This window comes from Habropoda laboriosa, unplaced genomic scaffold, assembly GCF_001263275.1.
Source record: "Habropoda laboriosa isolate 0110345459 unplaced genomic scaffold, ASM126327v1 scaffold18, whole genome shotgun sequence".
Taxonomy (NCBI): domain Eukaryota; kingdom Metazoa; phylum Arthropoda; class Insecta; order Hymenoptera; family Apidae; genus Habropoda; species Habropoda laboriosa.
Window position 1 is genome coordinate 1,491,493 of NW_017100152.1, and position 16,113 is coordinate 1,507,605.

General features: G+C 42.0%; 2 protein-coding genes across 3 annotated transcripts in view; one reads left to right on the forward strand and one right to left on the reverse strand.

Annotated features, from left to right (window-relative positions):
• Nucleotides 1–2,768: 2,768 nt before the first annotated feature.
• On the reverse strand, nucleotides 2,769–13,809 carry LOC108575694. Of its 2 annotated transcripts, none has more exons than XM_017938576.1 (5): nucleotides 13,637–13,809; nucleotides 10,706–10,817; nucleotides 4,921–5,037; nucleotides 3,562–4,064; nucleotides 2,769–3,416 (listed from the first exon to the last, which is right to left on the reverse strand). In XM_017938576.1, exons 2-5 carry the CDS (start codon nucleotides 10,814–10,816, stop codon nucleotides 2,906–2,908), a joined length of 1,242 nt encoding a protein of 413 aa, XP_017794065.1. In that variant the 5' UTR covers nucleotide 10,817; nucleotides 13,637–13,809; the 3' UTR covers nucleotides 2,769–2,905. The 2 variants fall into 2 exon arrangements, with proteins under 2 accessions (XP_017794065.1, XP_017794056.1); XM_017938567.1 differs by having other exon boundaries at nucleotides 10,706–10,823.
• A 1,708-nt stretch (nucleotides 13,810–15,517) lies between these two features.
• LOC108575794 (transmembrane protein 230) overlaps nucleotides 15,518–16,113 on the forward strand; it is a 1,967-nt gene continuing 1,371 nt past the window's right edge. The window contains exon 1 of the mRNA XM_017938693.1: nucleotides 15,518–15,542. Coding sequence (XP_017794182.1) covers nucleotides 15,518–15,542 — 25 coding nt within the window. The remainder of the gene's footprint in view (nucleotides 15,543–16,113) is intronic.

Here is a 16,113-nt window from a genome sequence, read left to right on the forward strand (position 1 = left end):
CTATCTAGTTTTACAAGTAGGAACTAAGATGAATTTTTCTCCCTCACAAAATCGCAGCCACATAGTTTCAGAAGTTAACATCGTGAAACCAATGATCTGCATTAGTGCTTCTTTCTCCATGAAATTCAATGCACTTTTCGTTTCGTTATTCGATTAAAAAATTCGTGTTTCTCGTAATAACCGTTCCGTTTTCAAATGGTACTCGCGAATTCCATTCGAGCTTGTGCACTTGTGTAAGAAAGTGTACGAAATCACGACGGAATGTAGCTCAGGTAAGATTACGATTAATTTGACGACTCAAGATGGTGAAACAAATTCAACAGGATTATCGTTCGAGCGATACAGGAAATCACGTAGATTCTTTTTTTTTTTTGTTTTGTTTTTTCAGACACTTAACATGAACATTGTCGCGTACGTTTGAACGACCAATTGTTTTCAAATGGTTAGCTTTTCCTTTTATCTAGATTAATTGCAAGCTAATTGTGTAAACTGGAATCAGGCAACGAATTATATAACAAAGTTTATTTTAGTGCAGTCATTTTGTTGTTAACGCGGCCAGGGTAACGTACGCGACACATTGTGTTGTATGTTTCACACTCAGAGGACAGTAGTTTTTTTTATACGCTAGGATAACTTTTTTTTTCTGGATGAATTTCACGTTATTATACTTTCGAACGTTACTTTTTTTTGCACCATTCTTGCCAATACCGGTTCCGTTGATCCTCCAAGAGTCATAGTAACTGAAACGACGAAAGCGAGGTAACGAATTTATCCGCTACTCTAAAGCACATCACCTGACAAAACATCAATGGAATTCAAGGAGTTGTTGGCATGTTCCGTTTTAACAGCAATCAATTTCTCGTCTAAGATCTAAATTTTCGGTACTGTGACCAGAGCGTTTAAGTGGAATGGGGAAAATATCACAGCTGGCCCCCGGAAACGTCGAAAATCCAAAATAAAGGAGGGACTTTTGAGGGCCTTTGAGGAACCGCCCGGTCGTCCCAGCTTCGATCTTTTTTTTTTTTCCAATGACCTGTTCTCTTTAGACGCGGGTCTTCGCGTTTCTCTGTTTCTGTTTTTCTTTAAATACCGTCGATAAGTCACATCATCTACGAAACATGAAAAAAAAAAATGATACAAATAGTGTGACTATATAGAAATCTAAAAAAGATCTCTCATGTTAAGCGAACTGGGCTGATCGGGGTTCCCTTTGCGCGGTATATTCATATTATACATGTATATTCTGTAACTAATAGTAATATTAATCATATGATCGCTATTAATATTATTATCATTGACTCGCACGCTAGACCGATCGCTGTGTCTGTGCGCCTAGTTCACAGGATTATTTCAAACACTTTTTGTGTACTGATAGAAACTATTCTGTCCTGAATAAAAAAATATGGAATTAGAGAGATATTTTTTTTTGTTGGAGTTGTAAAAGAGACGTGACCCACTAGGCAATCCTTCGATTAATTGCTTAAATACCGTTATCGAAAAATGGGGTCACAGTCGCGTGCACAGTGCGCTAAAAGCTTGTAGATAAATATCCGAACAAAATTTCTTTCAGTACCCTGTTTCAATGTTGTCGGGTCGATGCTGTTATCCCATAATTCAATGTGCCTGAAATTGACTAGGGTCGAGCGCACCGGCACAGTAATTGGCTTCTACTTGTATTAAGGAAAGCGTGTCGAGGTCGCACGAGGCTTCTGAATTTTTGTTCGAAACTCTACTTTATATATATAGGGAAATTATAATCACAGATTGATTCAGCGCGAAAATTTTCTTTAAGCGGTCGCGCGTTCTCGCTTGTCATCGTTTTTCTTCACATGATAGGATTCATCGTTCAAAGTCTATCGTATGGGTTTTGGTCGCTCAACTCTCTTAACTCTCTAGACTTTCTTCCTGCAACAAGAAATCGAGTACACATCGAAATTTGTACCCGTGAAACTGGTTTTCTCCGTTAATAACATTTTTAATTCAATAAACAACAATCAAACTGACGTACTCGACCCACTCGATAAGTTATAACTCGTCGTAATAAATTGTCAAGCTGAAGTTAACCTTCCAGATATACATATACGCAACGCGTGTACTTAGATATTCGATACAATCACGATAAATACAACGTGTGAAATAATAGATTCACAAAATACAACAGGAATATATACCTGACGCGGTACGGATAGACTTTGAAACAATCTAACCTTGGCAATTTAAAGGATACGTCTAGCTGATTCCTGAGATCTTCACGACACGTTTATTGAACAGTCTGATATGAGGAACCCGTACGCAGAATCTTTGTACGCGAATCGAAGCCTCGCACGAACGTGGTGCCGTGTTAATGTCGTTAACTTTTCTTAAAATAATTTCTCTCTTTCGGTCTCTGTGTCATTTAGCCGCTTCGATGGCCGTTTCGATGGCCGCTCGAGGGCTCTTCTTAACGAAACACCGCCTTAATAGGACGCATCATCGATCGAAAGTCCAAAATCATACCTATCACACGACTGATGTACTTTCAATAGGTGTATTACCTCTCGATTCAATCTGCTTACAAAAGCTATAGGAGATCTTCTAAAACGATAGCTGCAGCTAGCTGGAAGAGTGTTCGAAATCAACTTTTCATATGTATAAAATGAATTTTAGAATTTTCTTCTTTAAAAATGTATCACTAGTGATACTGGACTGGATTTTGATCGTCATTTGCTGGCAAAGATCGCTAGTTTCCCCTCCAACGATTTGATCGATGATCTCTTATATACGGGGTAGACGTTTCTATAGAAATAAATGGATGATTATCGACAGGAGCATTTTCCCGTCAATCTTGAAAAGAAGAGGGCACCCTCGAGCGAGCAACGCGACGTGAATCATGGATCTTTTGTCGAATAATCGCACGTGTACTTAATTATTCCGCGTCCCCGGCTTCTGTCCGCCCCCCGTCATCCTGACTACTACCATCGTCGTTCACCGTTTTTTCGTGATCGGCTGTTCCCTCTACAACCGCGGTATTCTCTTCTTCAACAATTTCAGTCACTTCTATTCTTTCTCCGTCAGCTATCTCCTCTTTCTCACCTTCTTCGATCCTCTCGTCAGGTTCCTCGATCACCAAATCAGGATTCTCCGTATCGTTCAAAGCATCCCCTTCGTGAATAGAGATCTCTTCTTCGTTTCTGAAAGCGTCCACCACCTTCTGTTCAATGGTTAACTGCCTGACAGTGTTCTCCAAATTCTCCCTTAACACACGATTGGTCTCGTTCTCCTCATCCTGCCACAACGTCGGCATGAACGTCATACGAACAGTTTGATAAAGCTTCCTGAAGCCCAGCTTCTTGTACAGGCTCTGGCTCGCGCTATTCTCTGGACGTATCACCACGAAAGGTTGGTAACCCTTCTCAGCGACCCGCCTCGTCAGGTACCTACGATTTTGCTATCATGAATGAAGAAGTATCATTGATGAGAGACTTTTTCAAGAGCCCGAAATCATCAACTTTAAACTGTCTCATGAAACAAGATCCGAATTGTGCTTTATCGTTAACTTAAAAGATGAAAATACTTCTCTACCTTGCTAATTTCGTTCCGTAACCCTTCCTCCGGTATTCAGGCTTCGTTTGCATGGAGAACATCGCTCCATAGTAAGACTGAACCATCCAGGCGGCCAAGCTACCTCTGGCGAACACTCCAGCCGCTGGCAGTGTCCTGATTAACCGCAAAAAGATCTCGTGACACTCCATATCGTTCGCAGGATACAATTCATAGATGCCTTCGGCGTGTTCAGCCTGCAATGGCTGCACTTGAATGTCAGCTTCGGCATCTTCCTCGGTATCCACAGCGTAATCGACGTTCTCCGGATTCTCGCAGACGAACACGTCTCCCACTACCCTCTCGATGGTTCCTATGTCCTCGTAAAGACGCGTCAACTCCTCGGCGATGTCGTAATGAACGAAATTAATGTAGAGTGGTTTCGACCAGTCGATCAAAACGTCTTCTTCCCTCATCAGTTTCAGCAATTCCAGCCGGTCGTTCGGACAAAAGACACCCACGCTTTCGAACAGCAAACCGTGAGGCTGAAAGTCGATTACGTCAAGGAAAAGATTGCTTTTTCTCACTCTCTGTCTGTGACTGTTGGAAAATGAGAGAAGTTGCGAGAGCCCGCGTCAATTATTTATCGCGAGGTCATTTTGTCGTTTCAACGGGTTCCGATTTATTCTCTGCTCTCGCTACTCTCTCGATCACACGAAAATCCTCTGCTCAGAGATTCACTCTTGTCCTAATGAAGTTACGCGCGGCACGCTTTCCGACGCGATCGACGTGATAAATTCTCACTCGAGAAATATCAAAGTTCGCCCATTGTGATTTACGAACTGGCAAATTCCTGGAAAGACACCGATATATGACAGCTCGCGGGGAGGGGGTGCAAGATTGCGGACACGTTAATTAAGTAAAGAGGTTCGAATCATCGAGGGGGTAGATTAGAGGAAGTGGGGTTAGGAAATGGACTGGCAAGGCTGTGAAACAAAAGATTGGCCGTTGGCCAAACAAGGATTTGGGCCAACTTTTCCGCACCTCCTTCCGATACGTTCGAAAACAAAATGAATTTTCCCAAGACACGCGTCCCTTCGTGCTCCTTCTTCGTGTTAACAGTGTATACCTCACACCATCGGCAACTTTTGTCTCTCGTTCAAATAATTCAGAAATTATTACGGAGGGGAAAGGAGTGCAGCGATCATTTGTCCAAGGAAGATATATAAATCGCGTGTGGGCGACGTTTGACATTTCTTCCTCCTCCGACGTACTCGAGGGGAAAGAGAATACTGTATCTGCTGCACAGTATATGTACACGAGTACAACACCGCTGTAGGGCATTATCGATCGCGCTTTAAAGCGTAATCTAAAACGAATGGTGACTTATTTTATACTCACAGATAATGTCATGCCGGGGAAATGTAAACAGATCGCATCGTCGGGCCAGCCGTTAGCCACGTAGAAATGAAAGTCCCATACTCTGTCCCGCATGTAGGTCAACAAAGTTTGATGGAACTGCAAAGCGGAGATAACGTTACATTTCAAAGCTTTCAACAATTGAAAGGGAGTGAGAGTTTGTATTTCCTTCATTCGTGCCACGTTTCCCCAGCTGAATAACGAAAAACAAAAACAGAAAAAAGGAACAGAAGGATAGGAAGGGGAGAAAGACGACAAGTAATTCCTTTGCACAGGGTGTATCCACAAAGCAATAGGTCGTCCGCGAGGAAATAGTTGGAAATCTTTTCATCTCGCGGAAGAATTAGAGGAGTCTCATCACAGGTCTTGGAGTAGTTAAAGGGAAGCTTTTCTTTCTCGCGGTACGCGCACATTGACTAAAGGCAACGTCTGAAATGAAAGGGTGGATATTTACGAGGAAGCTGCAGGATAAAGAGGAACTTGGCCGAGGGCGACGCTCCAGACGTCCGCTCTTAAAATAAACCACCACGTGCTACCTGATATCTGCGTGCCTAAAACGTTCCATCTTTTCGCCAAAAATTTCCCACGCTTTCATACTTGAAGATAACTCCGTAACATTTCATTCGATCGATTTTCTATGTCGGGGGGGGCGTAAAAATGAAAAGTTCTGGAAAAAATTCGCATCAATCATAGAATAAACATAAACGAAGGTAGTTTACGCGAGCTACCAAGTAACAGGCTCTCTCTCTCTCTCCGGTTGAAAGTTAGTAAATAATCGACAGTGGAAGCTATTGCGGAACGGCATAACCTGTCCTAGATTTTATATAACAGTTGCACCAGTCAGAATGCTCGGATATCGTATACCTGACGAACGTTCCAACGATTTCACACGTCCTGTCGATTCGAAGTTTTACATACAACACCAGAGAGGCACGTAGCCGCGCGTGTTTTATTAGTCACCCCCCACTGGTATCTATTCTCTTGTGCCTTACTTTTCAGAAAGTGAATTTGTTTTCGAACCTGCGGTATTCTATGCAGTAAACTTGTAAGCCTTCCTGTTTTTCTCTTTTCTTTTCTTTTCTTTTTTTTTTGGAAAAGAAGGTTTACTCGTTCTCGAAATACTGGAGGGTACAGATGTCGCATAATAAAATGTTTCTCATGCAGCATGTGAAGTATAACCGGCGTAAATTTACATATCACCGGTTCGATCTCGAAAAGCCGGCAAGAAGAATGTAAATGAGAAAGTAGCACGAATTGTCTCAACTCGTTTGGTGTCTTTGATACAAAAACCCTTTATTCCTGTACACCTTGCTGCGCGTGAAATGAATCTTTGAAGGGATAGTTGGAATCTCTTTCTCTTTTCCAGCAGGAGCAAGTTTGTTTAAACTTTACGCGGGCAATAGAGCGCGAGTCACTTTCAGAAATTCAGTTAAACGGGATTGAACAAACTTGACTCGGTGAGTTGGTTAGGGAATTAAAAGTCATGCAACCTAATTTACCTGCTGTAAGGTTAATAATAGAACGGCACGTAAACGCGACGGCTGCGAGGATAAGCAAGAGCTGGCAGCTTTATTATTATTCGATGTATAAACGTGTTTTACCTTAATTAAGTTTAAACCTAACTAGCGTGAGCGCGTATGTGTGCACGCGTGTTACACGCTTCATGGCGCATGTTTCGCATTAATGAAACAGCTCTAAGAAATAAGTTCCGCGAGAACTGGTCGTTACCCGATAACTGGTTGATTAATTCCCTTTAAAACCTCTACACGTCTATCTTTATGGAGAAGAATAAAAAAAAAAAGGTGTCGAGTTCTATAGTTCTCTCGTCAGATCGCATCTTGTTAACCAACCACGAATAATTTCACCCGAGCCAGCCGAAGTACCACGAGAAGAAAAGAGCATAAAAGTAGGAGGTGTGTGTATCTGCAGCGCTGCTCGCCGTAACGAAGGCGAGGAAAGAAAGGACACACGATTCAGAAAGTGGTCCGTGATCAAAGCTCTTCTCATTACCGAGCTTCTTCCAACCGGCTTGCCGCGACTCGTTAAGAATCATCGTGATGGCTGTGGTAAGCGTGCAAGAGGCATCGATTCAAATGCGGATTGGGAAAAAACGATACTACATGCCAGCCAGGCGCACATCGCGTGTGCACACTCGGACACGACCTTGACCCTGCCTTTTCGCTGGATGGCACAGCTTTATTCGAGGATAAATGACGCGGCCCCGATATACGGCATCGTTTCGTATTACTCAGGTATTATAGCGCGACCAACACGAGCAACGGGTGTAGTTAAGTCCTCCGAATCGCCTGTACACAGAGAATTACGCTGACAGTTACTCTTCTCTCTGCTGAATGACTACGCAAGATCTTGTGGGAACTTCACCGAGTGAACTATTAGGCACAACGGCTATTTTCATCCACCAGTTTTGCTCAAATTAAGCGTCTACATTTGCTAACCTATCGATAGCCATCTTATCCTTGTTTCAAGCAGGAAAATATCTAGTAATAGTGTTAGGATTAGTGTTAAACGCGTCGTGGAACATTATACCAGACACGGGAGAGCTAGCGATCGAAGATAAAACGATCGACGACACACTCGATAACGTCAAACGGGTTACACAACATCGAATTCCAACGGACTGTCGCAACGAACGAATCTCTCCGATATCGCGGCGAGATTACGAGATCGACACCATGCTTGGATCACGGAAACGCGACCCTGGCCTTGACACCTGGAACACCATGCGCATCGGTACCGGAATCGAGGTGGCGTGGCGGCCAGCCGTAACAGCTGAAGCTCTTATTAGATCGACGCTTTGCTTACTGAAGAGTGAAAGGCTGAAGAGAAAGAGATTGATCTATTATGATCTATTTCATCGTTATTTTCTGATGGCTTCCTACTGAAATCTGTGGAATAATTACTGATTCGGTCGATCGCTGCACGAGACTGGAATGTCGATCAGTATTACGGAACTGACGTAAAGCGATATCGAAGTCATAACAACGTCGACGCGGATCACGGTTATTGCCCGTTGCGCAACGTGTACACTTTCATGCGTGAAATTTCAACATTGATACATGTACGCAATATTTTTGTCGAAAGAACCTTCGAAATTATGTACGTGGAACTTCCTTATTTCCATTGATTTCTAATAAACACGTATTCATGGTAACGGGAACTTTACCAGTTAGGAAATAATGAGGATGACTAGGAAGCCTTGGAAAAAGAAAAAAAAAACCAGTTTCTTCCATTGGTATTTTAATGAAAAATTTAAAAACGTTTTACAAGATTTGATTTGATTGCAGAAGAATATTCGATCGAACCGTTTCATCAGGGCTGAGAGGTAGGCGAGGTTTATTACAACTTTCTCTCGTAAACATGCTCGCTAACCGATTACCGCACTCACCACCGTGCAAGTATTATTTGCGTTAACAGGTGTTTGTCGCGTACATCAAAATTGCCGCGTTTTCGTTTGTGCAAAAACGTTGAAATTTCATTGGCAGCTGTAAAAATACAAAATGCAATGCTCGCGAATTACACGTGGGAAGAAATAGAGAGGGAGACGTATCAACATAGAGTGGTGAACGATCGATAGCAGTGATAGCAGTGAAAAATTGCTACGAATTAACAGGAAGTATCGAAGAAAATGAGACTTCATACGACAATTGTCGGTTAGAACGATCAGCTGTGTCGGAAACGAAGCCTTGTAAACATCTGTTCCGAGCGAGACGCTATCAGGTAGGGTAGAGGGTATAGGGTTTGCGGCAGCACGGTCATAAATAACATGTGTCCCGATCCTCTGAGAGATCAGTATTCGTGTCATAGAAGCGAGAGAAATTGAGGCGATGTCCGTTAATCCGTTTCAAAGACGAGCTACATCTCTACTGAACGAAACACCATGGGAATAATAGTACAAATGATATTCCGTATTATTCGACGGCGGTCTATTGCCGCTAATAAATCGGTTCGTAACACCCGATAGTTTTCGATGGTTAGGTACACAGGATATGTAGCAATTTAAACTTGTTACGAACAGTCTGTCGCAGAACAGCGTACCCACGATATCTCTTATCGGTTCGTAACACCCGATAGTTTTCGATGGTTAGGTACACAGCCATATGTAGCAATTTAAACTTGTTACGAACAGTCTGTCGCAGAACAGCGTACCCACGATATCTCTATTTAAAGCCTACTCGTTAATAACGAATTTAATCTGCTCCATTCTAAATATTCTATCAATCGTCCTTCCCAAATACCACAGCCACTCTCTCGCACGACTAACTGTGCAGGAACGCCTTTGTAGTGAAAAAATAAACGGCTCTGAAAGTGATAAAAAAAGCATGTATCAGTTTTTCCACAAAGCGTTCAGCCTTGCAGATTGTATAAGGAACGGTGCGGAAGTCGCGTAATCGTTGCACACAGCTGATCCGTCCGAACGTATGAAAGCAATGGGATTGCAGAGAGTGCGCGATCCGTGCGCGCGGCCGTTTAAAAAATCGCACGGCTAGCGTCGTTCGTTCGTGCCGCTTTACGACTGCCATGCCGCGTGCAAATACGCGGAGAAGGCCACCGCAGGAAACGACCTGTACCAGCTGCGACCTTGACACTAACCTAGCACAACGGCCGACCACTTATACTGGGTTACGGCGGAAATACTACGCTCAGGATCGCTTCCTTCGCCCCGGTAATCTTATCCTGTCGATCCACGCCGCTGTCGCCTCCTCCCACGGGACCCCCCCCTCATGACCCTATTTTCCATCAGCCCCACGAGAAACCCCTTTCTTCCTTCTACTTCGTTATTTCCAATGTCCTCGTAGGGCTTCTACAGGATGTTTCAAAAGATGAACGTTAAAGCGATACTGTGCATTCGGGAGGTTGAACTACAGGTGAGAGTGTGAGCGCGAAGCTATCGAGGGGTGATCGCAAATTCATTGTCTGTTAACCATTTCATCCACAAAATTAGATTTCTCGTAACACTTGAAAGAAAATATTTTTCGACGTGGCCAATTAACGCATTTAACGCTTACCTTTTGAAACTTATTGTACAAGTACTTCACATTTTCCTTGGAATCGACTCGACATGGAAATTCATTCGAATTGCGCACCGAGCTTACCAATTAGATTAGAGAGAGAGAGAGAGAGAGTTAAAGTAAAACTGAAGGTATCTTCAAGGACCTCGTACTTGAGAGCGATGATTTAAAGGCGGCGAGCAGGTGTTCCCTTTTGTTTGTGGCATTAAATTCCTTCTGAGTTGGTTTATACGCAACGCGATGAATCCAAAGGGCCTTAACCTTACCACGATACTAATCGTGGCATGCATCCTCTTTGTCGCCGTTTTCGCGGCACGTACCGACCTGCGTACCTGAACGAAGTCCAAGGTTTCTGCCTCCGGGAACGTGATTTGGATTGGTGTTCTTTCTTTCTTTTCGCAAAGAACAACGCAACATGCAAAGTTTCTAATTATATTTCACTCTACCCTCGGAGACTACTCTTGTGAAACGCGTGTAAATCAACCTGCACTCGCATTTGCATACTAAAATTGCAAACAGATGGAGTAATTTGCGAAGAACCACTGTAATTACACGAATAACGAGATATTTTATTCAGAAGATTTGGTCGAAAAGAGAACGCTGTTAATTACGGAATGACGAAGTCGCGTGTAGTTTGATTTAGGATTCAGATAATTGGAGGAATGGAACGGTTTGAGTGGCGAGGATATTTCAAGGTGAAGATAAATTGAAAAATTTCGATGGAAAACTGCACGCACCTTCAAGGATTCAGGCAAATAGCCAGCAAGGAAGTCCAAGAGTTGGGACAACTCCTCCTCGACGAGCGGACGAAAGTTCCGGCCTGGTTTCATCGCTTCGGGGCACTCCATACTGAAACTAATTACCAAGAAGTCATTTTGTGTGAGTGGCACCATGTTTCAAACCCTGTAAAGCACGCGACTCCAATTCCTTTTTCTATGGCTGAATTTCCAAAAAGGGAATTTTTCAAATTTTTGTTCGTGTAGTAAACCCCCACTGTGCTCGGTGTACATTTCTATAAATACAAGAAGAAAGTATTTATTTCATGTCGGATACGACTTGAATTGAAATTGGAGCACTGCATAATTGAATGGTCTCCCCGTAACCTTCGGTGACGTTAAAGTGACTTTAAACTGAACTCGAATGCCCTTCAGATAACCTTGACCGACCTTGTTGCGCGAAGCTTGAGGTGCCGACGCGGCGCTCTTGTTCATTTTGCTCCACGCGCGCAGTATAGTACAGTCTACTATACTATCTCAATTGTAACTTAATACAATTGAGCCGGGTTGAAATTATGATGTGAATTACGTTTGAAGAAGCTGAAGTTTTTGCTGGTATTCAGAACGATGTTCCGGAAACGCGTACAATTTTCTAGTTACTTCTATCATTCAATTGATATGAGTGAAAGTGGAGTATGTAAAAAGCTATCAACGGATAAGGGCGCTCTGACAACAGTCGGAAGGTACAGTTTCGTGGTACGATAACGTGACTTTGCCTGGTGTATGCGACACAACAGACCTTAGTTTTCTAATTGTTTCTGAATTACCCTGAACCACGGAAACGTTGCATAAAAAGGTGTGCCACCATTTTGAAAATATCCCCGACGAATTACACGCGATGCTTACTCTTCCCTCCTCCACCATCGCTACCACAATCCCCCACCCTATCCCGATGAAACGATCAAACTCCCTATTTTTCCACGAACGGATCAAACAGGAGACCGTAAGGGGGAGAGCAATCGATTCGTACGCGTGAAAATGTCATAAAGTGAGGTAAATTGGCCCGTGATTTGCAATCATTAAGCTCACCTAGCCGCTCCATGTTTCCGTGGCTCGTTTCACAAGTATGATTACATAATTGCAGGTACTTTTCAACTTTAAAATGTTTTCCCTCAAGGTCTGGCTTTGGTACGTCGGCTTATCGCGGCGAAGTAGAATGCGCCCGTACCCGGTCAGACTCGTATCCATCATTGTTCCGCGTTAATCGCGTCGACCTTCGACGTTCCACGAAACAGGGAGCTGCTCGTTACAAACTGATGAATAAGTATTAATTCAAGCACTGCTCACGAAAGCAAGTTTCCTTGGAGTCCTCGGGAAACTATTTTAACTAGTCGAATTGTTTCACACGAATGGTAAGGGAAAATTGGCGCTAGTTAGAGCGTGGGACTTGGAGAAGCCTGAAACAGCAGAGTGAAAGAAGCTTTGAAGTTTAATACCAAGGATATTCGGAGTCCTCGAGACTGTCCAAGGTTTTGGGGATTTGAAGAGCAGAGGACTTCGTTTCTTGAATGGTAGAGAAGCGAAATTTTAGAATATACGACTGAGTGTCTGAAAGATTTTTCACTACTGAAACGAAACATTTGGAAAGCTGTGTAATTCTTTTTACAAGCGCTTCTCTTATTTCCATCGAAGTTACTAAATTTACCACTGACTTGATAGACACTGAATTGTTTTACCTTCCGTCTGTTGACAAATTAATTGTGCCATGAATGTCGCATCGAGTTTATTAAAAACATTGCCGACAACATCACAGCCTTCGCTGTAGAAGATTAATTATTGGTATAATCGATGAACCGAAAGCGCGTATAGAAAATATCGATTAGTCGCATGTGCAATATAAACATTGGTTACAGTGTTGGAAGATTGGACGGAAACATTGAATTTTTGATTAAGCTTAACATTTTATCCAAACAAAGCCTGCTGATGACGATAAGTAATTGTCCCCTCTCGTGAAATTTATTTCGCACGATCTCCATGCCTCTTGATAATTTTGATAAAACATAAAACACCGTTGATATTTATATGTATAATAACAGCTTTAATATTAACAACGTTACGAACATTAATGAGAACATGTTAATTTCATAATTTGCATCGAGGATATTTTTCGCTGCGTCAAATTTTTATAACGAATAATTATTCCCGTCAGTCATATTAATGCTCGATTAAACAGTTTCGCGGAGACAATAATGAAACCTCTGGAAAAAGTGACCCGCACGGAAAGGAGTTAAGTTTAGATAAAGGAAAATCCGACGAAATGTAATAGGATTATCCCTTATGACCCGTGAAATCGCGGCGACAGTAAAAGCAGAGAAAGAGAGAGAGTAATTCTTTGGAACTCGTTTTCGTGCGCTTTATTTCTTGGTTCTTCCAAGGTGATAATATTCCCCCCTTCCTCTATCGTATATATGATCAACTACTGCTCTATTATTTTCCCAACAAAATTGACCATGTTCCTCTATAATACCAGTCTATTTGAAAGCACCGTTCTAATAATTTTACCAAGTGCAATCCCTCTCCGAGAGATATTCGAAAATGAACAAGGCACAGGCAAGTTGTGAGAAACCGTAGTCCAGTCCTTTATAAATCCAGACGTGGCACATTTACAGCAGCATCCCCGACTGCGTGCGAGGAGGAATCGTCATTTATCGACGAGCCAGAGGCGGCTACTTGCAGCGAGTACTGCGGAGAATCACGCCGGTGTCACGGTAACGTCACAACAGGAAGCACTATGTGATCAGGACGACGCGCAACAAACAAGCCCTGCAGACGACGCACCACCACGAATAATCGTTTCTAGACGGTTCGTGCTAGACACGTCGCGCCGATTCATCCTTGTACAACTTACGATTCCACCAAGCACTACATCATTACGTTTATCTTTATTTTTACCTGGATGAACGAGTCGCGTGTCGATCCTTGTTTCAGCCACTGAAGAAATAGACGTACGTTCGATTGTCGAGAGAAAACGGGAATTACGCGGCGTGAGATCGTTTAGGGGTGAGAATGGTTGCGGGCTGTTGTCAAGGGGTAGTTCCAACGGAGGCACCCGCCCTCGCCGCCCCTTGAACCCGCACTATTGCTCCTGGGCCACCGTTACCCTCCATGCACCGAACGCTGTCGTGCCAGTCGATGCGCAAGCGCCCTTCCACCCCAGGCTCGTACCGTTCATCTCTGGTACCCTCTATTGCGGAATCTTGCGTTCGATTAAATTTAACAAACATCGATCGAATCGATTTCACATTTCCAGAAACTTCTTAAATCTGCAATTCAAATAAATAAGACATACCTATTGCTTGGAAGTATTTTTTTTTTATGTAATAGGAAAGGTTTAAAAATGTTATATTCGGTACAGATGTCAACGTCATTATTATTATTATTTATTAAATAGTACAGCAATAAAAATTATTTTGTTTCATAATGGTAACTGCGCCAAATTGGTTAGCCTGGAGAGGGTTAACCTAGGCCCGACAAGCTGAGATCGATATTTTTGCAGATATCACCGAAACGTGGCCACATCTATCAAGCTGTTTCTCTTTACTGCGCCTAGCACGCAATTTACATCCAGGGAAGATGTATCGTTTCTTCCCATCGTTTCTTCGACCCTTCGTCCCCTCCCCCATCGCGCATAAAGCTCGCAACCCTTCAAGCACTGCGTTTTGCTCCAACTTACTGATGCAACATGCTCGGCTCACTTCGAAGGGTGATGCTCTTTAGGTACGTAATCGCATTGTGCAATTACATGTACGATTTTATGAACCGAAGGTTCGTAAAAAAACAGATACAGGCTAATTAAAGTACTCGTTTGTTTTTTCCATTCCTTTTTTTTATTTTCAACTAGGCGTTAAAACGTGGAGTTTAAACCAGAGCTTGAAAAAAGGCAAATGCTCGTATTTTTCATACTTTTTACAACTTCAAAGATAAAAAATAGCATCTACTATAATTTTGCATCTTATTTCTTCATGAACCTTGATTTCATCCTTGCTCTAAAAATATTGGTGTAAAAACAAAATAAAGAGACTTACAAAAAAAATATTCACTTTAAAAAGGTCAGATTATTGTTGCGCATCTATGTATGTACCCTCACGATTGTACGGTACTGCGTCCAACGTCGCGACGCAGGAAAGCACAGCTTCCACCGCCTCTTCATTTTCGCAGATCGATCCGACTGACTGACAAGAAGCGTAATCGAAAATCTCGAGGTTAAAGTTGCCTACTCTAGTGGTGCGCGTGGGACATACTAAAAAAATACTCGTAACGTTAGCCAAATTAGTTTCGTGTGAGAAATTTCTATCGAGTGCGATTCTCCCATCGCAAGTTTAACGATGTTGGCCTAAAAAACGTGACTAGTGAGCAAGCTGCAGTACACCTTGTCCTTTCACGAAAATTCACATGGAAAGTATAGTCTTACATTACAGTTTTGTCATGTGAAACCGAAGGTCGAGCCAGAATGCTCACATCCGATTTTATCCAATCGCGTGCATGACTGTTCGGCCTTGAATAATTTGACCAGGCACGTTAACGAAACGGTAGAACCTCTTAAATCTCGAGTATCGATTCGAAAAGGGTCAGTAAAGAAAGAAAACTTTGAGAATTTAGTTTCATTTAGGAGGAAAATATGCCGTGAAAAGGGGTCTATTGAAGTGAACTCAAAAGATGCTCTTTTTTTTCGAAAACTGCACAACGTTCTCCTTATTAATATCAAAACGCGGAAAGGAAATATAATTGGATGATATTTTGAACACGAAGATAAGAGTGCAATCGTTGATTGATATGTGGACGAGCTGGTTTGGCGCAGGTAATATGTAATTCCTAATAACAGTAGCTTATTCTTTAGTTCTTTGTGCGAAACGATTTTGTCTGAAATTGTTCGATTTTTTTAATTCTTTTTAGTACGCGATAATAAATAAAACAGGTATTTAAATATTCCCTCGGAATCTGAACATGCCCTCTTTTGACAATTGCGCATGCGGACTGGGCTTAAAACGCGTTATCAAATATTAATGGATACATAACCTCTAAAGTTTTTATGGGCACTTCTTTTAAAACAAAAGGAACGAATACATACTTTCTTATTTTTTTCAATTACTATCGATACCGCTTTTTTATTAAAAGTTATTTACACTAAATCAATATTGTATCACGTGATAGAAAATCGTCGTTCACTTCATAAAACAATTGATTACTATGACGAAGTCTTTCAGTATGTGTTAAACATTGTACTTTCCACATACATAAGTATGTGAATAAATTGTATTTAAAATACTTGAAAAATAATACATTCATTAATAATATGTTGTTTATTACCTATTCAATTAATACCTGTACTGTAACAAAAAAAAAAAAAAAAAAAAAAAAAAAAAAAAAAA